Consider the following 21,390-nt stretch of genomic DNA (forward strand, 5'->3'; position numbering starts at 1 on the left):
GCTGTGTTACAATTTCCTTACTTAATTATTTCAGTTTCATTGCTGATCTTGTCTGGGATCTGAGAAAGGTCGACTGCATGCTGATTGGGGATTTGAATTTTTTAAAATCCAGCCTCTGAAACCTTAGCGCTGACAGCACATTGTATCACTGCGAACAAACCGAAATTCTTAACACTCTGACAGATACTGACAACGACAACTGGGGTATACACACTCTGGGGAGTTGTGGGGGGGGGTGGAATTGGGGACCTATCATTGGGGGGATTCACCAGATTGCTATCAACCCCAGGACAGAACACAGAATGAGAGACATGCATGATATCATGAGACTTCTGCATTCTTTTTCTTGATCAAGTATTGTTTATTAATTATATTGCCATTCACTTAATAAAGAGACTTAATGATAGAAGACCCTGTTTCCCCTTAGAGTAGTTGACACTCTCAGGAGTCGGGCCATGGGCTTGTCAGGTCCCAGAGATATCGATAGTGGTCCCTCAACAGAAAAATACACCTTGTGAATTTAACCGCAGTCACTGGGCCACTGCGGAAGATGGTAGCGGTGTAGAGACAAGTTGTATTTACATCAGGTCTTCAGCAGAGAAAAATGAAAAGTGAAGAACTTCAGAGAGGTGTAATCAAAGTTCCTGTATGAATAACACTTTGTATTCTTGGGTAAAAATACTGTATATATTATATAGCACACTGTGATATTGGGTAGAATATTTCCTTACACAATACACTTTGCATCATTGGATCTAATTGGATATTGAATGTGTTTCTTGTTGAATGTTTCTCTTTTCCAGAGTGTTTGAAGATTGTAACAAGCCCTCTTCCCAATCTTCTCCTGGTTGGATGACCCTGTGCCGAACACAGCTTGCGCTGTTAGAATGAAACGCCTTCAAAGTGACGATGCTGACCAGTCCGAGGTCACTGACGAAACCGGTTTGAATCCGGACACGGATGAGGTGTTCACCGAGGATGAGGAGCTGGAAAATTCCTTTACAGCTCCGGGGTATCCTGCTGTGTCCAAGGGCGCGTTGCCATTCACCCCCAACCTTTTAAAAAGGACACAGCAACCAAACCTCTTCCGCGAAGGTGATGCTTCAAAGGTCAAGGCACCGATGGATTCCGTTTTCTCGAAGGGTTATCCTTTACAGAAAGCCAGTAGCCCAGTGGCTCAGGAGAAGATGAAGTAAGTGGACAGCTTCTGATGATCATCAGAACCAGTATCTCCTTACGTCCCTGGGTGTCATGCTTAGTGTTACAGTGTTCTGTGAAACATCTTGGAATGTTAAATACTCATAGAATTTCTATACTGCAGGAGGAGGCCATTCAGCCCATCAAGTCTGCACCAACCACAGTCCCACCCAGGTCCTGTTCCCATAACCACACATATTTACTCTGCCAATCCCCCTGATACCAGGGTCAATTTAGCATGGCCAATCCACCTAACCAGCACATCTTTGGACTGTGGGAGGAAACCAGACCAGCTGGAGGAAACCCACACAGACATGGGGAGAATGTGCAAACTTCACTCAGATAGTGACCTGAGGCCAGGATCGAGCCCAGGTCCCTGGGGTTGTGAGGCAGCAGTGCTAACCACTGTGCCACTGTGCTGCAGTGCTGGAAACTATGAGTGGCAGTGGCTGTTTGAAGTTGTATCCAAAGGCACCATATCTTTATAAAGTATTGTATGACAGCAGAAACAGGGTTATAGAATGGAATCACAGAATGGTTACAGCACAGGAAGGCTGACCAGAAAGTGAAAAAAAATCTAGAGAGATCAGGGGACACAAAATGAAATGTGACTGAGGGTCTGTGAGGTTTTGTACACAATGCAACTTGTTTCGAATGCTCAAGCGGTTAACAGACACTGGGCCCTGTAAACACGCAATTTGTCTTTCTCGACTTAATACGTGACTCACAGACTGTTTTTAAAGATTTACAAAGCTGCAACAAGACAGGACTCAATGATATGGTTTATTTCTCAGTTACTTAACAGATGGAGTTTTGTAGTTATCTAGTGTCAAGCACCACCACTGAGGCTATGCAATGTTTTCTCACTCTGTTGCTGTGTTCCACCACATCAACAACAACTGTATTTATGTAGCACCTTCAACATAGGAACTGCCTCAAGGTGCTTCACAGGAATGTTTTCCCATAAAATTTGACACGGAGCCACAGGAGATATCAGGACGGGTAACCGGAAGCTTGATCTCAGAAGCAGAATTTTTGGGGTGTCTTCCAAAAAGGGAGGAAGGGACCAGAGAAGATTAGGGAGAGAATTCCAGAGCTTAGGGACCAGGGCAGCTGGAGACACAGCCACCAACGGTGGAGTGATGGAAATCAGGCAATGTACAAGGCAGTGGGTTTGGACGAGTGCAGACCTGCTGACGGAGATTAGAGCGATAGGCAGGGGGTGGGTAAGGACTTGGAGGGGTTTGGAAACAGGGATGAGAATTTTAAACTTGAGGTGTTGATGGACCTTGATAAGTGGGGCTGCGTGGCGGCACAGTGGTTAGCACTGCTGCCTCACAGCACCAAGGACCCGGGTTCGATTCCTGGCTCAGGTCACTGTCTGTGTGGAGCTTGCACATTTCCCCATGCCTGCATGGGTTTTCTTTGGGTGCTCCGATTTCCTCCCACAGTCCAAAGAGGTGCAGGCTAGGTTAATTTGCCATGTTAAATTGCTTTATAGTGTTAGGCGAACGAGCAGGGTTAATACGTGGGATTATTTGATTTGATTTATTATTGTCGCATGTATTAACATACGGTAAAAAGTATTGTTTCTAGCGCACTATACAGACAAAGCATACCAGTCATAGAGAAGGAAAGGAGAGAGTGCAGAATGTAGTGTTACAGTCATAGCTAAGGTACGGAGAAAGATCAACTTAATGCAAGGTAGGTCCATTCAAAAGTCTGACAGCAGCAGGGAAGAAGCTGCTCTTGAGTCAGTTGGTACATGACCTCAGACTTTTTCCCGAAGGAAGAAGATGGAAGAGAGAATGTCCAGGATGTGTGGGATCCTTAATTATGCTGGCTGTTTTGTTGAGCCAGTGGAGAGTGTAGACAGAGTCAATAGATGGGAGGCTGGTTTGCGTGATGGTTTGGGCTAAATTGACAACCTTTTGTAGTTTCTTGCAGTCTTGGGCAGAGCAGGAGCCCATACCAAACTGTGGTACAACCAGAAAGAATGCTTTCTATGGTGCATCTGTAAAAGTTGGTAAAAGTCATAGCTGACATGCCAAGTTTCCTTGGTCTTCTGAGAAAGTAGAGACATGGGTGGGCCTTCTTGACTATAGTGTCGGCATGGTTATGGGGATATGGTGGGATTGTGGTAGATGAAGACACAATGGGCCCAATGGCCTCCTTCTGCACTGTAGGGATTCTATGAAGTCATTGAGTGCATTTAAACCTGTTTTGCCTTTGGATGTTTGATGTGTTCTGTTTCATTGAAGCATCTTTGGTTTCCATAGGACCCAACCCTTGAGTTCAGTCAGAAGCAGTGAGGGCAATTCAGTGCTGAAAACCTATGAGCGGCATTGGCTGTTTGAAGTAGTATCCAAAGGCAATGCCGCTGAGTTAGATGGGTTACTGGAGCACCTGATCAAAAACAACCAGCGTCTAACCGACTGGAAATTTAGAGGTACCGTTTCTTCCTTTCCTTCCTGATTTCTCCTCTCCTTCCCGGTTCTGAACTTACTATGATGTGGAGATGCCGGCGTTGGACTGGGGTGGGCACAGTAAGAAGTCTCACAGCACCAGGTTAAAGTCCAGCGGGTTTATTTGGTATCACGAGCTTTCAGAGTGCTTACTCATTCACCTGATGAAGGGGCAGTGCTCCGAAAACTCATGCTACCCAATAAACCTGCTGGACTGTAACCTGGTGTTGTGAGACTTTTTACTGAACTTACTGTCACGTGGGTGCCAGCTACCCCTCAGTACCTCATCCCAAGTGTGAATCCAAAGGAGAAATCAAAGGACTTCTCACAACCTCAGGAATTCTGAAAAGTGCTACACAGCAAGTGAAGTACTTTTTGAAGTGCCATTCCTCTTGTAATTTAAGAAACACGGGAGCCAATTTGTACACAGCAAGATCCCACAAACAGCAATATCATGACAACAGCCAGATAATCTCTTCTTCATAGGATGGGATAACTATTGGCCCCAGGGGACTGGAAAGGGCTCCCTTTGATCCTCTTTGAACAATGGCCATGGAATCTTTTGCGAGCACCTGAGAGCCAGGTGGGAGCTCGACTTAGCATTTCATCCAAAATCCAATACTTCCAATAATGCAGCACTCCCTCAGTACTGACCCTCTGACAGTGCGGCACTCCTTCAGCATTGACCCTCTGACAGTGCGGCACTCCCTCGGTACTGACCCTCTGACAGTGCGGCACTCCCTCAGCACTGACCCTCTGACAGTGCGGCACTCCCTCAGCACTGACCCTCTGACAGTGCGGCACTCCTTCAGCATTGACCCTCTGACAGTGCGGCACTCCCTCGGTACTGACCCTCTGACAGTGCGGCACTCCCTCAGTACTGATCCTCTGACAGTGCGGCACTCCCTCAGCACTGACCCTCTGACAGTGCGGCACTCCTTCAGCACTGACACTGGGAGCATCATTCTGGATTATGGGCTCAAGATCTTGGAGTGAGACTTTGGAGGAGAGATAGTGGTTGGGATGTTACCCAGAGCACATTCTCCCTGTGCCTGCGTGGGTTTCCTCCGAATGCTCTGATTTCATCCCACAGTCCTAAAGACATGCTGGTTAGGTGCATTGGCCATGCTAAATTCTCCCTCAGTGTACCCAAGCAGACGCTGGTCTATCGCGACTAGGGAATTTTCACAGTAATTTCATTGCAGTGTTAAAGTAATCCGACTTGTGACACTAATAAGTAACCTTAAACTTAAGAGATTCGCCCTGTGGGCCATGGCTCAGCGAGTATCACTCGTGTGTCTGACTCAGAAGCTTGTGGGTTTGTGTCCCTCTCCAGAGACAGTGGTGCATTATGAAAGAGGAACCAAATATTGAGTTCTTCCTAGATGACAGCAGGATAAGATGCTGCTGTGGGTACAGATTCGCACGATATCAGCTAAAATTACAGCCACAGCAGGAACTTAAATGTGAGAATGAAGCAGTGATTCCAATGATGGCCAAATATTTAATTCTGTTTCTATGTTCTACAAGATTAAGGATGCTCACTTCAAATAAAGCAATAAATATCGTGAAAGAATAGTTAAAAGCAGCTTTAAAATGCAGAAGCTGGTATGGAAAAATGGGCGGACTTTTACGACACGTATATGGCAGCCTGAGGTTCGTACAATCCCGCTCGAGACCAATGGAAAATGCCGTTCTCCGAGCCTCGCCCTCCCACGGAATCGGTGCTGTGGAGGCGTGCCGGTAAAATTCTGGCCATTAAGTTACAACAATTGTGGAAATTAAGTTTTAACAAACAACCCTGTGAAGTTAAGTGGTTAACACTGCTGCTTCACAGTGCCAGAGGCCCAGGTTCGATTCCCGGCTTGGGTCACTGTCTGTGTGGAACTTGCACATTCTCCTCGTGTCTACGTGGGTTTTCTCTGGTTTCCTCCCACAGTCCAAAGATGTGCGGGTTAATTGGCCATGCTAAAATTGCCCCTTGGTGTCCTGAGTAGGTTAGAGAGATTAGTGGGTAAAATATGTTGGGATATGGGAGTAGGGCCTGGGTGGAATTGTAGTCAGTGCAGTCTCAATGGGCCATGTGGCCTCTCTCTCTGCTTTGTCGGGTTTCTATGATTCTAATGAAAAATGATTATTAGCAAAACAAGGCCTTTAGTGAGGCCAGCACTTACCTACTCAGGATAAATGACTAAATCTAAACCTTGTGTTAGTTCCATAAACTCTGCTTCCAAGCTTGGCCACAGGATGAAAATAAGACTCTTTTCAATAACAAAATTCCTAGAAGCAAGATACAGTGAACTATAACTGTTATACTTTCTATATGAATCAACAGAATACCCTGCAATGCTTTGTACTGTATTGTGTTCTCACTTGTGCATAAGTTATTAAAACTTGAAAGCATGAGTATTCTTAGTGCCAAGTGTTGTTTGTACCCAGGTATTCAACAGAAGCAAACTCCTCACACTCGAGGTTGCTGATGGCTGAATTCTCCCCTGAGAATTTTGCAGACACAAGGAGAATGTGCAAACTCCACATGGACAGTGATCCAAACCGGGATTTGAAACCAGGTCCTTGGCGCTGTGAGGCAGCAGTGCTAACCACCGTGCCACCCTGTTAGGACTTCTGTTAGGAGGCATAACCTTAAAAATCATAGAAAAAGGTCCTTCCATGGGTGCAGTCCGGAAGTATTTCTTCACACAAAGCAGGTGACATCTGGAATTCTGTCTCCCAAAATAGTCTGTGGGTCAACTGATTTATAGATCTTTATGAGACAAAGAATATTAAAAGTTACAGAACTAAATTGGGTGGATGGAGTTATGATACAGATCCGCATAATCACAGAATCTTAGATGGTTGTGGCAAAGTAGGTGGCAATTTGACCCATTATATTTGTGCTGGCCCTTTGCTAGAGCAGCCTACCTCCTCCCACTCCTCCTGCCTTTACCCTGAGTAACTCTAAAACTCTTCAGATAATTATTGAACACTTTGATCTAACAGAGCCTGCCTCCATCATACTCTCAGGCAACACATTCCTGATCCTAAATATTCACTGCGTAAAAAGATTTCCCTCATATTACCCTTAGTACTTCTGCTAATCATCATAAATCTTCTCCCTTCCACCACTGGGAACAGTTTCTCTCCATCTGTTCAGACCATTTCCGCACCCTCCCACCCCCCACCATGATTTTGATCTCATCTATCAAATCTCCTCCCAACCTCCTCTCCAAGTGAAACAGTTCCACTTTTTCCAATCTCTCTGTATAACAGAAATCCTTCATCCTGGGACCAAGTCTAGTAAATCTTTTCTGCGCCCTCTCTCATTCCCTTCACACCCTCCTTCAGGTGTATTGCTGAGAACTGCACACAGCACTGCAGATACACTTGAATCAGAGTTTTATAAATGTTTATCATAACTCCATGTCCCTATTTATAAAGCTCAGGGTCCCATGAGCTTTATTAACCCCTTTCTCAATCTATCCTGCCACCTCCAGCGATTGCGGACCTGAATGATTCAGTGGCAGAATAATCCCAAGATGTTGAATGCTGTCCTCCTGACCCCGTGGTAAATATGGACAGAGCTCCAGTGGGGACGCTGAAAGGAACATTTTGACGGGCTGCAGGGTTCTGTTACAATCTCTCGTGTTATGCCTTTCAGACCCAGACACTGGGAAAACGGTTTTGTTGAAGGCACTGTTAAACCTGACAAACCAGCAGAACGATACTATCCCCGTGCTCCTGGAAATCGCGGAGAAAACTGACAACCTGAAGCAACTGATCAACACGGCCTATAGTGACAGCTACTACAAGGGTACGCACTGCTCACAGCGGCAGGCAGGGTCTCCTGGGAACTGACAAAGCTGCTGGGATTCAACAAAACAGATGGCAGAGCGGTGACCCGACCGAGATAACCCTGGGAATATTTCAGTAACTACAGGGATTCCCTGGAATTTGTAATATTTACAGTGATATTCCCTGGGCATGAGTTAATATTTCCAATGATCCCCTGTGTAGTGTGTTAATATTTACAGGGATTGCCTGAGGGTGGATTAATATTAGCTGCGGAAAACATAGATTACATTATTACCTTTAACCATCACAGGCCACTCCACATACACCACGCTCCCTCACACAGACGCTCATGTACACCCACACACACATCCACACGCTTGCACACATACACACATGCGCACACACACAACCTCACACACATCCTCACACATGCACACGCACACACACCCTCACACACTCACACACACACTCTCTCACACACATAAACACCTTCACGCATACACACTTCATACACACACACACGCCCTCACACACACACTAACACATACCCTCACACACAAACACACATCCTCATACACACACCCACATACACACACACACACATACACACCCTCACACACACGCACCCACACGCCCACACACACACATGCACACACACATGCGCACACATGCACACACATGCACACACACACGCGCGCACACATGCGCGCATGTGCACACACACACACACACACACTAACACATACCCTCACACACCCTCTTACACACACACACACACACACACACACACCAGTTTAAGAGCCACTGTTTGACTCTATGATCTGTTCCAAGTGTCGCTCTGTCAGTCTGCTGAATAACTTCTTGTGAATCCCACCCCAGGTCAGACTGCGCTGCACATCGCCATTGAGCGCCGCTGTTTGCATTTTGTGGCCCTCCTGCTTCAGAATGGTGCTGATGTCCATGCCAGGGCCAACGGGATATTCTTCATGCAAAACAAAGGGCAAGCTGGATTTTATTTTGGTGAGAGCAGAGCAACGCGGGTTACAATGTGGATTGCTGGGGCTGGGGTGGCAGGGAGGAAGCAATTAGAACAAAAAAACCCTGACAAAGACCACTGAGAAAATTCACACAGACACACACACTCCCAGTAAGTCCCATAACTCTGCCATCCCTAATCTGGGCATCACTGGCAAGACCAGCATTTGTTGCCCTCCCCAATTGCTCTTGCAAGACTATTTCAGAGGGTAATTAAAAGTCAACCACATCGCTGGGGGTCTGGAGTCACATGTAGGCCAGAACCAAGTAAGGACGGCAGATTTCCTTCCCCAAAGGACATTAGTGAAGCAGATGGGTTTTTACAACAATGCTGATAGTTGTCATGGTCACTGTTATGAGACATGAGGAGAACATGCCCCTGTCGACATCAATGGGGACAAAGTAGAAAGGGCTGAGAGCTTCAAGTTTTTAGGTGTCCATATCACCAACAATCTGTCCTAGTCCCCCCACACAGGAGCAATAATTAAAAAGGCCCACCAATGCCTCTACTTTCTCAGAAGACTAAGGAAATTTGGCATGTCAGCTACAACTCTCACCAACTTTTATAGATGTACCATAGAAAGCATTCTTACTGATTGTATCACAGCTTGGTATGGGCTCCTGCTCTGCCCAATACTGCAAAGAACTACAAAAAGTCATGAATGTAGCCCAGTCCATCGCGCAAAGCAGCTTCCCATCCATTGACTCTGCCTGCACTTGCCGCTGCCTTGGCAAAGCAGCCAGCATAATTAAAGACCCCATGCACCCCGGACATTCTCTCTTCCACCTTCTTCCATCGGGAAAAAGATACAAAAGTCTGAAGTCATGTACCAACGGACTCAAGAACAGCTTCTTCCTTGCTGCTGTCACACTGTTGAATGAACCTACCTTGCATTAAGTTGATCTTTCTCTGCACCCTAGCTATGACTGTAACACTACCTTCTGCACTGTCTTGTTTCCTTCTCTGTGAACGGTATGCTTTGTCTGTATAGCATGCAAGAAACAATACTTATCACTGTATGTTAATACATGTAAGAATAATAAATCAAATCAAATCAAACAAGCTTTCAATTCCAGATTTATTCATTTAATTCAAATTCCACCAGTTCTGAACTGGGATTTGAAATTGTGTCCCCTTGGTGTAGAAGCCTGTGCCTCTGGGTTATTAGTTCAGTGATATTACCATCACCATCTCTGCTCATCACTGGCTCCATCCCTCTCCCTACCAATTGTCAAAAACTGAATCAGACTCAGAACAAGCTTCTGACCCCATAACTCCTCCAAAACCAGAACTACTTATTTCCTCCTCTGAAACATTATCTCTGCCTTTTCATGTGTTTATCTGCTGCTCAAACCCTCATTTATCCCTTTGTTATCTCTTGACTGGACTATTCTAACAATTCCCTGACCTGCCTCCTATTTTCCTCACAACACAAGCTTGAGCTGATCCAAAGCTGTGCTGCCCATGTTCTAACTTGCGCCAAGTTTCACTTACCCTCGTGTTCATTCATCAACATTAGCTCCCAGTGATGCCCCAGTTTCTCATCCTTGTTTTCAAATCCCTCCATGGCCTCGTCCCTGTGCTTCACTCCAGCTCCACAATCCTGCAAGCTCTCTTTGATTCTGGCCTTTTCACATTGTCAGTTTCAGTCACCCCACGTTGGCAACCAAACCTTCAGCTGCCTGGATCTGAAGGTCTGGAATTCCCTCCTAGAACCTCTCTCTCTCTCTCTCAGCTCCTTAAAACCTCCCTCTTTGACTAAGCTTTGGGTCACTAATCCTAATTTGACCTTATTTGATTTGATTTATTATTGTCATGTATTAACATACAGTGAAAAGTATTATTTCTTGTACACTATGAACAAAGCATACCGTACATAGGGAAGGAAAGAAGAGAGTGCAGAATGTTACAGTCATAGCTGGGGTGTAGAGAAAGATCAACTTAATGCTAGGTAAGTCCATTCAAAAGTCTAATGGCAACAGGGAAGAAGCTGTTCTTCAGTTGGTTGGTACTTGGTCTCAGACTTTTGTATTTTTTTTCCAATGGAAGAAGGTGGAAGAGAGAATGTCTGGGGTGCATGAGGGTCCTTAATTATGCTGGCTGCTTTTCCAAGGCAGTAGATGGGGGGCTGGTTTGCATGATGGACTGGGCTTCATTCACAGCCCTTTGTAGTTTCATGAAGTCTTGGTCAGAGCAGGAGCCATACCAAGCTGTGATACATTGGGCAGCATGGTAGCACAGTGATTAGCACTGTTGCTTCACAGAGCCGGGAACCTGGGTTCGATTCCAGGCTTGGGTCACTGTCTGTGTGGAGTTTGCATGTTCTCCCCATGTCTGTGTGGGTTTCCTCCGAGTGCTCCAGTTTCCTCCCTCATTCTGAAAGATATGCTGGTCAGGTGCATTGACCTGAACAGGCGCTGGACTGTGGCGACTAGGGGAATTTCACAGTAATGTCATCGCAGTGTTAATGTAAGCCTTACTTGTGACTAATAAATAAACTTTAACTTTACATCCAGAAAGAATGTTTTCTATGGTGCATCTGTAAAAGTTGGTGAGTCTCAGTATCAAATTGGGTCTGATGGTAAAACTGTGAAATTCCCTTAATGTGTTTAAGGGTGCTGTACAACTGGTGTATAACTGTTGTTCTGGTGACTGGATCTCTTCCTCCAATAGGGGAGCTGCCTCTGTCTCTGGCCGCCTGCACAAACCAGTTGGAAGTAGTGACACACTTGCTGGAAAACCCCTATCACCCGGCAGATATCGCAGCCACAGACTCAATAGGGAACAATGTGCTCCATGCGCTGGTGTCCATCTCTGATAACACCAAGGAGAACACCAAGTTTGTCACCCAGATGTACAATTACCTGCTGAGGATGGGGGTGAAGATCAAGCCAGAGCTGAACCTGGAAGGTGTGAAGAACAAGAAGGGGCTGACTCCCATCAAATTGGCTGCAAAGACGGGCAAAATCGAGGTAAGTGGAGGGGGCAGTGAGGCCGCTATTTGTGTACCAAAGTGGCCTCTTGTTGCAAGGAAAGTCTAAAACTTCTTTCATTAACTTCACATCATCAGAGCTCAAAGCCATTTTAATATTTTCAATGTTCTGAAGAAGTTATAGGTGACAGGATTAAATCTCCACTTCAGCTGTGGTAAAAATTACAGAAATTCAGGGTATGAATGCAGGAGAAACTGTAAGAGAGGCAGGGTCGATATAACAGCAAAACAGAAAATAACAGAGAACCTGTGACAGACAGAACGCAAAGAGATTGTGACATTATCACACGGAGAACGAGGGACTGGGACACTGAACCAGACAGACAGATAAAGCTTGTACAAAACAGATGTAAACTAAAAGATTGAAAGTGATACCAGAAGTAAGAAAGAGAGAAACACCAATTCAGAGGAAGTGATATACTTCAGAAAGACAGAGAGTGATTGACAGAGAGACAGGGAAGATTGTAACACAGTGAGAAGTTGATAAAAATATTGCTACAGACATTGAGGATAAGAATCCATCACAGTAACAGAGGGAGTTTGGAAAAGCTCACAAAATGCGCTGGGAAAAGGATTATTGTCTGCAAGGGATGATAGAAAAACAAAGAGCAACAAAGAGAGACTCTCAATACGTCCTGCAGAGTTATTCTGACCTGATTATCGACATCAGTAACCTGAGTTGGGGAATATATATTGGCCGGGACACTGGAGGAAATCCGCTCCAAAATTTCAATTCAGCATCTCATTCTAAAGGTGGTACTTCCAACAATACAGAGATCCGATCACTACAGGCCCACTAACATAGCAGCGCTCCCTCAATACTGACCCTCTGACAGTGCAGCGCTCCCTCTGTACTGACCCTCTGACAGTGCAACATTCCCTTGGTACTGACCCCTGACAGTGTGACACTCCGTCAGTACTGACCCTCTGACGGTGCAGCACTCCCTCAGTACTGATCCTCTGACAGCGTGGCCCTCCCTCAATACTGACCCTCTGACAATACAGCACTCCATTAATACTGACCCTCTGACAGCACGGCACTCCCTCAGTACTGACCTTCTGACAGTCCGACACAACCTCAGCACTGACCCACCATCAGAGCTGCCACAGAGATGATGACCACATTGAGACATTATGCTCTGTAAAGCCCCCCCGCTTGGATGTACATTTTGTTGAAAGCTGTCTGATTTTCAGGTGTTGAAACACATCATTGGGAGGGAGATCAATGATGAGGAATGTCGCCACCTGTCCAGGAAATTTACGGAATGGGCGTATGGACCAGTTCACTCCTCGCTGTACGACCTCTCCGCCCTCGATACATACGAGGAGAAATCGGTGTTGGAGATTATCGTGTATGGCAGTGAGACTCCGGTACGTTCCCTGCATTATCTGACAAGGGGGCAGTAACCTGAGGGGGCAGGTTTAATATAATCGGCCGTAAAAAGGTAAAAGGGGAGATAGAATATAGAACACTACAGCACAAACAGGCCCTTCGGCCCACAAGTTGCACCGATCACATCTATACCTACCAAGCCATAGAACTATCTGTAACATCCAATGCCATTAGATCAGAAGGCACTTTTCATCCAAAGTCAACAGAAGCATGAACTTTCAACAGATTACTGCATCAGCTGAGGGAGAGGGAATATTTGAAGGACGATGGGTGTGAGGGGGTCTAATAGATCAAATCACCTTGTTCAGTGCCATGTCCATCTATGGTTCTGTGAGCATAATATCCAGATGGATGTGATCTGTAAGAGACTAAGGAGTGATCTTATAGAAATCTATAAAATAATGAGAGGCATAGATAAGGTTTACTCGGATGCTACTGCGACTTGATGGTTTGAGTCATGAGGAGAGGCTGGATAGACTGGGACTTTTTTCTTTGGAGCACAGAAGGCTGAGGGGTGATCATATAGAGGTCTATAAAATAATAAGGGACATAGATCAGCTAGATAGTCAGTATCTTTTCCCAAAGATAGGGGAGTCTAAAACTAGAGAGCATAGATTGAAAATAAGAGGGAAGAGATAGAAAAGGGTCCAAAGGGGCATTTTTTTCATTCAGAGGGTGGTGAGTGTCTGGAACAAGCTGCCAGAGGTAGTAGTAGAGGCAGGTACAATTTTGTCTTTTAAAAAGACAGTTACATGGGTAAGATGGATATAGGCCAAATGCGGGCAATTGGGATTAGCTTAGTGGGAGAAACTGGGTGGCACGAACAAGTTGGGCCAAAGGGCCTATTTCCATGCTGGTAACATCTCTGACTCTATCTGAAAACTCCAGATAATGATTAGCTTACAATATGTACCCTGTACATATCAGAGATCCTTAGGCCTTTTGGGAATATTATTTCTCTGTTTTGCCAATCTTTTTCTGTTTTCTCACAGATTCAATATTTCCATGGTTAGGTACAGAGTAAAGCTCCCTCTACACTGTCCCCATTAAACACTCCCAGGACAGGTACAGCACGGGGTTAGGTACAGAGTAAAGCTCCCTCTACACTGTCCCCCATCAAACACTCCCAGGGCAGGTACAGCACAGGGTTAGATACAGAGGAAAGCTCCCTCTACACTGTCCCCATCAAGCAGTCCCAGGACAGGTACAGCACGGGGTTAGATACAGAGGAAAGCTCCCTCTACACTGTCCTCCATCAAACACTCCCAGGACAGGTACAGCACGGGGTTAGATACAGAGTAAAGCTCCCTCTACACTGTCCCCATCAAGCAGTCCCAGGACAGGTACAGCATGGGGTTAGATACAGAGGAAAGCTCCCTCTACACTGTCCCCCATCAAACACTCCCAGGACAGGTACAGCACGGGGTTAGATACAGAGGAAAGCTCCCTCTGTTTTGCCCCACGGTTATGAACAGTGCTTAGAAGCCCAGTGGCCCACTATGCCTGTGCGATAATTTGCCCTCATTAAACCAATCCTCCTTCCAGACCTCGGAGTCCAATGCTGGGGTTTGTATCGGGGATTAACTAACAGCCTTGTGAACTGATTTGTTTATATCTTCTCAGAACCGACATGAGATGTTAAGCCTGGAGCCACTGAAGCACCTATTGCAGGACAAGTGGAACACCTTTGCCAGCTACATCTTCTATGTGAAGTTCTTCATTTATTTGACCTACATGATCATCTTCACCACCACAGCCTACAACAGGATTGAAGATGCCAAGGTGCAGCTACCTTCCTCAAACTGACCTGCGCATGTCTGATTTACTCACAAGTATTGAACTCCCCGAGTGAGAAGGTCATGGGCTTGAAGCTCTCTCAGAGCCTTGAAAGCAGGCAGACACTCAGTGCAATATGAGGGAGTGCCGCACTGTCAGAGGGTCAGTGCTGAGGGAGTGCCGCACTGTCAGAGGGTCAGTGCTGAGGGAGTGCCGCACTGTCAGAGGGTCAGTACTGAGGGAGTGCCGCACTGTCAGAGGGTCAGTGCTGAGGGAGTGCCGCACTGTCAGAGGGTCAGTACTGAGGGAGTGCCGCACTGTCAGAGGGTCAGTACTGAGGGAGTGCCGCACTGTCAGAGGGTCAGTACTGAGGGAGTGCCGCACTGTCAGAGGGTCAGTACTGAGGGAGTGCCGCACTGTCAGAGGGTCAGTACTGAGGGAGTGCCACACTGTCAGAGGGTCAGTACTGAGGCAGTGCCGCACTTTCAGGGGGTCAGTATTGAGGGAGTGCCGCACTGTCAGAGGGTCAGTACTGAGGGAGTGCCGCACTGTCAGAGGGTCAGTACTGAGGGAGTGCCGCACTGTCAGAGGGTCAGTACTGAGGCAGTGCCGCACTTTCAGGGGGTCAGTACTGAGGGAGTGCCGCACTGTCAGCGGGTCAGTACTGAGGGAGTGCCGTACTGTCAGAGGGTCAGTGCTGAGGGAGTGCCACACTGTCAGAGGGTCAGTGCTGAGGGAGTGCCGCACTGTCAGAGGGTCAGTGCTGAGAGAGTGCCGCACTGTCAGAGGGTCAGTGCTGAGGGAGTGCCGCACTGTCAGAGGGTCAGTGCTGAGAGAGTGCCGCACTGTCAGAGGGTCAGTGCTGAGGGAGTGCCGCACTGTCAGAGGGTCAGTGCTGAGGGAGTGCCGCACTGTCAGAGGGTCAGTGCTGAGGGAGTGCCGCGCTGTCAGAGGGTCAGTGCTGAGAGAGTGCCGCACTGTCAGAGGGTCAGTGCTGAGGGAGTGCCGCACTGTCAGAGGGTCAGTGCTGAGAGAGTGCCGCACTGTCAGAGGGTCAGTGCTGAGGGAGTGCCGCACTGTCAGAGGGTCAGTGCTGAGGGAGTGCCGCACTGTCAGAGGGTCAGTGCTGAGGGAGCGCCGCACTGTCAGAGGGTCAGTGCTGAGGGAGTGCCGCACTGTCAGAGGGTCAGTGCTGAGGGAGTGCCGCACTGTCAGAGGGTCCGTGCTGAGGGAGTGCCGCACTGTCAGAGGGTCAGGTAATTGGCTGTCCACTCACTCAGTTTGTTGCACTATAGTTTGGCGTTCTTGTAAATGTAGCCTTGTTCTCTCAGTCATGGTGATGTGTAGGAGATGAATCCTCACATCAACTCTGCACATATCCTCCCCAGTAAAACATTGTTTCACTTTATTCCTCACACAGCCCCCTTTTAAAATTGAGGCCACAGTAAAAGGCTACCTGCGGGTTGCTGGACAAGTCACGACGATCCTTGGAGCACTGTACCTTTTCTTTCAAGGGGTGAGTCTTGTGCAAGTTCATTGATATTTTTGTTGTTAAACAGGTCATCAAAGCTTTTCATCCTGTACTCATCAGGATAGATCTCAAAGTGAAGCAACAATTTATACTGCATGAGAAGAGGGTGCTGATTGGTTCACTAGTGAACTCTGAATTGCCATAGAGAATGTACCAGGGAACAGTTAACTGCCAAATGTTTTATAAATTCAAACCTTTGACTCTGGTTGGTCGGGGAAAGAACTGCTGTACCCTAAACTATTGTTTATGTAATGACTTTAACGAGGCCCACAATGTGGACCTCTTAGAATACGAGCTCCCAGATTAAGGCAGTATTGGTTTGCTCAATCAGGGAGCCCTGCATGTGTACATATTATAGCGTGTCAGGGTTACTGGCACTCTGGGTTTATACTTGGTGCAAGGAAGTAGCTGTGTGAGTGTTGCTGACTAGGTAAATAAATCTAGATGTGGTGAAGGGAGCACTGGCCTCAGAGGAATTATTTCTGTTCAGTTGAGAGTTAGTTGAAGGATGTGCAGGACATGGATATGTTTTCTCTGTTTACCAGGGACAGAGCCCTGTGTGTGAATACATGTAGCGTCTAACAAGTGACCCACACTGTGAGTCTGACTGATAACATTCAATTGATACCAGTGTCATTTTGAGCAAAATCAGGATTGTTTCGTAAGTGTTGTCCAATCAAAGAATCACATCAAGACCATGGCCCGAATTTTACTGGCACGCCTGCCCTGATTCCGGGTGGTGGGCAAGGCTCGGAGAACGGATTCTCCATTGGCATTGGGTGGGATCGTACGAACCTCGGGCAGACGTACTGGTAAAAGTCCGCCCTACGTTTTGAGTTCTGCAAACGTGCGTCGGTTGAGTGTGGTCGGTACTTGGCTTGTTGTGAACTGCCAAAGGGACATGCTATCTGATACGATCCACCAGTCATTAGATCTCCTTCCCTAGCCTCACACCGGCACTGAAATCTGTTTACCACATTGCGCGTTTCTGTGGTGGGAAAATAGTTTTTTTGGCTTGTTGGCAGCATCCTGTTCACAGAGAATACCACTGTTGTTGCTACTGGCTTTGAGGTTTGGTATTCTTGCATCTGTAGTGATGAGCGCAGGACCAAAAGCTTTAATAACATGGCTCTGTCTCAGTGATATTCAAATTCTATTTTTAAGACGCAGAGATCGTTGAAAAATCTAAATTTTGATTTTATTTATTATTATCAAATGCATTGGTATACTGTGAAAAGTATTGTTTCTTGCGCGCTATAGGGAGCAGTGATGGCCTTGTGATATTATCGCTAGCTCAGCTAATGCTCTGGGGACTTGGAATCCCACCGTGCAAATGGAGGCATTTGAATTCAATTAAAACAATCTGGAATTTAGTATCTACTGATGACCATGAAACCATTGTTGGAAAAACCCACCTGGTTCACTGATGTCCTTTAGGGAAGAAAACCTGCTGTCCTTACCCGGTCTGGCCTAGCTGTGACTCCAGAGCCACAGCAATGTGAAATGGTCCGAGCTGTGACTGTAACACTACATTCGGCAGCCTTTCGTTTCCTTCTCCATGAATGGTATGTTTTGTCTCTGTAATGCGCAAGAACCAATACTTTTCACTGTATGTTAATACATGTGACAAGAATAAATCAAATCAAATCAAATCAAAAAAAATCATAAGGTTGTCAGATTCCAGACAAGAACCCAACATGAGATCCGAGCTTTTGTTTTTTATTGGGAGATGTGGATGAGTAATTACAGGACTGCTGACTGACTTCTAACTAAAGAATAAAACATTTAATAAATATGGAAATTATTGTCTTCACCCCTGATAACCCTTCATAGATCCACTCAGATTTACAAGGGTAACACAAGTTACAGAATGTGTCTTATATTCAAATATTCTCAGTATACAGTCTGTGTAAATCAATCACTATAAAGTCTCAAGAGCAGCTAGGGATGGGCAATAAATGCTGACAGTCAGTGACGCTCATGTCCCACAAATGAATAAAAGAGAAGGCAAAGCATACTGTACATAGGGGAGAAGGAAAGGAGAGAGTGCAGAATATGGTGGTCCAGTCATTGTACGATGTGTATTCAGAATAAGGTCTTCATTTAAGCTTAATTTGTGCTTCTATATTTGTGTGCTAAGAAAGAGTCAAAACTTCAGTTAGCTTCATGTCAAACGAAGGTCCCTACACATCCATCGAATTTAGTTCCACTTTAAGCTTTCCATGCATTGCAGTCAGGTTTTATGTCCCTTAAAGCAAACACAGGATTTAAAAAAAACTAAGCTGTTGCCTATCGACCAGAGATGTACATTGAATAGCAGAAGCATCTTAGCTTCAGTTGGAACCAGCAAGAAGCTTTCCACAGACACTGCCAATACCAGGCAGGAGAATACAGAGGGACAGAAAACACGTCACAGAATCTAAAGAACAGAAAGTTCCAGAAACAAGGGAATGACAAAGGAGGAACACCCCTGGAAAACCAAATTCAAAAGACAAAGAATCAGAATCGAAAAAAGGTACTAGGCACAAAAGTCAGGAGCAGAGCAAGAGGCTCCCAGTAAAAGACAGAGCTGCTTGGTGCAGACCTGGAGAAGGTAGCCAGCAAAAAACAAGACATCCGTTGTGACCCGAAAGTGGGTGACACCTTAATGCAGCCGGTGAAGCAGAGGTATTCTGTTAATGTGACTGGTACCTGAGAGATTGTGTGGATAATGAATGCACGTGGTGATCCAAGGTATAGGAATACTGAAAAGAGGTTGAAATCATGGATGTGGATCCTTGGTGAAGGCAGCCGACAGAAAGCCTTGTGTGGGAGAAGATTGAAAAGTGTGTTCTTTTTGAGAGTTGAGTTTGGAAACCCTCATGTGGAAGTCAGAGTTCCAGTGATGAGCATCTGGGGAATCGAGAAGAGAGCCACAGAGATTGAATTGGGTGGCATCTGGTTTCAGAGAGTGGCGTGTCTGACCACATTTCACTGATTGATTTACACAGACTGTGTACTGAGGACATTTGAATACAAGATACATTCTGTAACTTGTGTTACCTTTGTAAATCTGAGTGTATCTATGAAGGGATAGCAGGGGTGAAGGAGTAGTATATTATTGTTAATCTTTCCATATTTATTAAAGTTTTATTCTTTTGTTAAAAGTCAGTCGGCAGTCCTGTAATTGCTCATCCATATCTCCTAATAAAAAACCAAAGCTCGGATCTGTCGTGCTGGGTTCTTGTCTGGAATCTGACAGTCTTGTGATTTTTTTTGATTTGATTTGATTTGTATTAACATACAGCAAAAAGTATTGTTTCTTACGCATTATACAGACAAAACATACCATTCATGGAGAAGGAAACAAAGGAGTGCAGAATGTAGTGTTACAGTCTAGGCTGTAGAGAAAGATCAACTTAATGCGAAGCAGGTCCATTTAAAAGTCTGACAGCAGCAAGGAAGAAGCTATTCTTGAGTTGGTTGGTATGTGATCTCAGACTTTTGTATCTTTTTCCTGATGGGAGAAGGTGGAAGAGAGAATATCCGGGCTGTGGGGTCCTTAATTATGCTGGCTGCTTTGCCAAGGGAGCGGGAAGTGTAGACAGAGTCAACGGAGGCTAGTTTGCGTGAGGGATTGGGATACATTCACGACCTTTTGTAGTTCCTTGCGGTCTTGGGCAGAGCAGGAGCCCATACCAAGCTGTGATACAACCAGAAAGAATGCTTTCTATGGGGCATCTGTAAAAGTTAGTGAGAGTCGTAGTGGACATGCCAAATTTCCTTAGTCTTCTGAGAAAGTAGAGACATTGGTGGTAATTCAATGGTAACATCAACTGGAATTATAACACTGCACTCCAAGCAACTACCTTATCTTTTCTGGCTTAGTAACAGAGGAAGGATTAATGAGCTCTGAAGTATTTAGGAAGGTAATGGCCTAGTGGTATTGTTGCTAGACTATTAATTCAGAAACTCAGCTAATGTCCTGGGGACCCAGGTTCAAATCCCACCACAGTAGCTGGTGGAATTTGAATTCAATAAAAAAAAATCTGGAACTAAGAATCTACTGATGACCATGACTGTCAGGTAAAACCCATCTGGTTCACTAATGTCCTTTTGGGAAGAAAATCTCCTGTCCTTACATGGCCTGGCCTATATGTGATTCCAGAGCCACAGCAATGTGGTTGACTTTCAATTGCCCTCTGAAGTGGCCGAGCAGCCACTCAGTTCAAGGATAACTGGGGATGGGTAATAAATGCTGGCCAGCCAGTGACACCCATATCTCACAAATGTGTAAAATGAAAGGAAGAGAAGGAAACCATTCAGCCACGTGATTCTGTTCCCTGCCATTCAAGTAGATCACAGTATCTTAATCTTTCTACTTGAAAAGAAACACCTTACTGAAGATGGTATGATTTGCTTGTTTTTTGTAGGCACATGCTATTCTGATCATTCTATCTGTTCTGTGTTGCGTTTAGTCACAGAAATTGAAGGCTGAGTTAGATTTTTGATGGACAAAGAAATCAAAGATTGGAGGGACAGAGAGGAGAGTGCATATAAATCCACGATTGCACCTACCATGATCTTACGGAACAGCAGCATCTGTTCAAGGGGCCAAATGACCTTCTCCTGATCCTGAGCCCTATGTTTCAATATTGGTCTGAATTAAATGGGAATTATTGCGCTAATTAACCTATTAAATTGTGGAAATCCAACTTTTATTGTGGCTACAGAGAAATTTTAGTTGTTATAATTACGTAATCCTGACTATCTCACTGTTCCTTCACTAGAACTCCCTCCCTCACAGCACTGTGGGTGTATCTACACAGCATGGATTGTCATGGTTCAAGAAGGCGCTCACCACCACGTTCCGCAGAGAATTTCATGGGAGTTAGGAAACATTTTTACTCCTATCCCTAACTGCCTTTGAGAAGCTCATTGGCTGTACAATATTGTGGGGCGTGTAGAGATTGTGAAGGATATTATGTGAAAGAAAAGTCTTACTTTTTAAAAGAAGTGTTTTAATTGACTCCACAGATCGAAGAAGTTTTTCTGCGAAGACGGCGAACCCCAAAATCAATCACAATTGATGGTTATTGTGACATTTTATTGTGAGTCCCCCCCATCCTCTTCATTTCCTGGCTGTTGCTGTGCTCGGTCTCTCCCTCTGTCTCTTTCTTACCCAATGTGGGAACATAAAACCTAGACTATCATTGATTGTCATAAAAA

General features: G+C 45.6%; 1 protein-coding gene across 1 annotated transcript in view; it reads left to right on the plus strand.

Moving 5' to 3' along the window:
- The first annotated feature begins 810 nt into the window (after positions 1-810).
- Positions 811-21,390, plus strand: part of LOC145339024 (transient receptor potential cation channel subfamily V member 1-like) — a 35,508-nt gene continuing 14,928 nt past the window's right edge. The window contains exons 1-9 of the mRNA XM_080183450.1: positions 811-1,192; positions 3,477-3,646; positions 7,321-7,473; positions 8,334-8,474; positions 11,164-11,462; positions 12,677-12,853; positions 14,499-14,657; positions 16,072-16,167; positions 21,199-21,272. Coding sequence (XP_080039576.1) covers positions 888-1,192; positions 3,477-3,646; positions 7,321-7,473; positions 8,334-8,474; positions 11,164-11,462; positions 12,677-12,853; positions 14,499-14,657; positions 16,072-16,167; positions 21,199-21,272 — 1,574 coding nt within the window. The 5' untranslated portion in view covers positions 811-887. The remainder of the gene's footprint in view (positions 1,193-3,476; positions 3,647-7,320; positions 7,474-8,333; positions 8,475-11,163; positions 11,463-12,676; positions 12,854-14,498; positions 14,658-16,071; positions 16,168-21,198; positions 21,273-21,390) is intronic.

The sequence above is a fragment of the Carcharhinus amblyrhynchos genome, unplaced genomic scaffold (assembly GCF_965287045.1).
Source record: "Carcharhinus amblyrhynchos unplaced genomic scaffold, sCarAmb.v2.hapA chromosome_291, whole genome shotgun sequence".
NCBI lineage: Eukaryota > Metazoa > Chordata > Chondrichthyes > Carcharhiniformes > Carcharhinidae > Carcharhinus > Carcharhinus amblyrhynchos.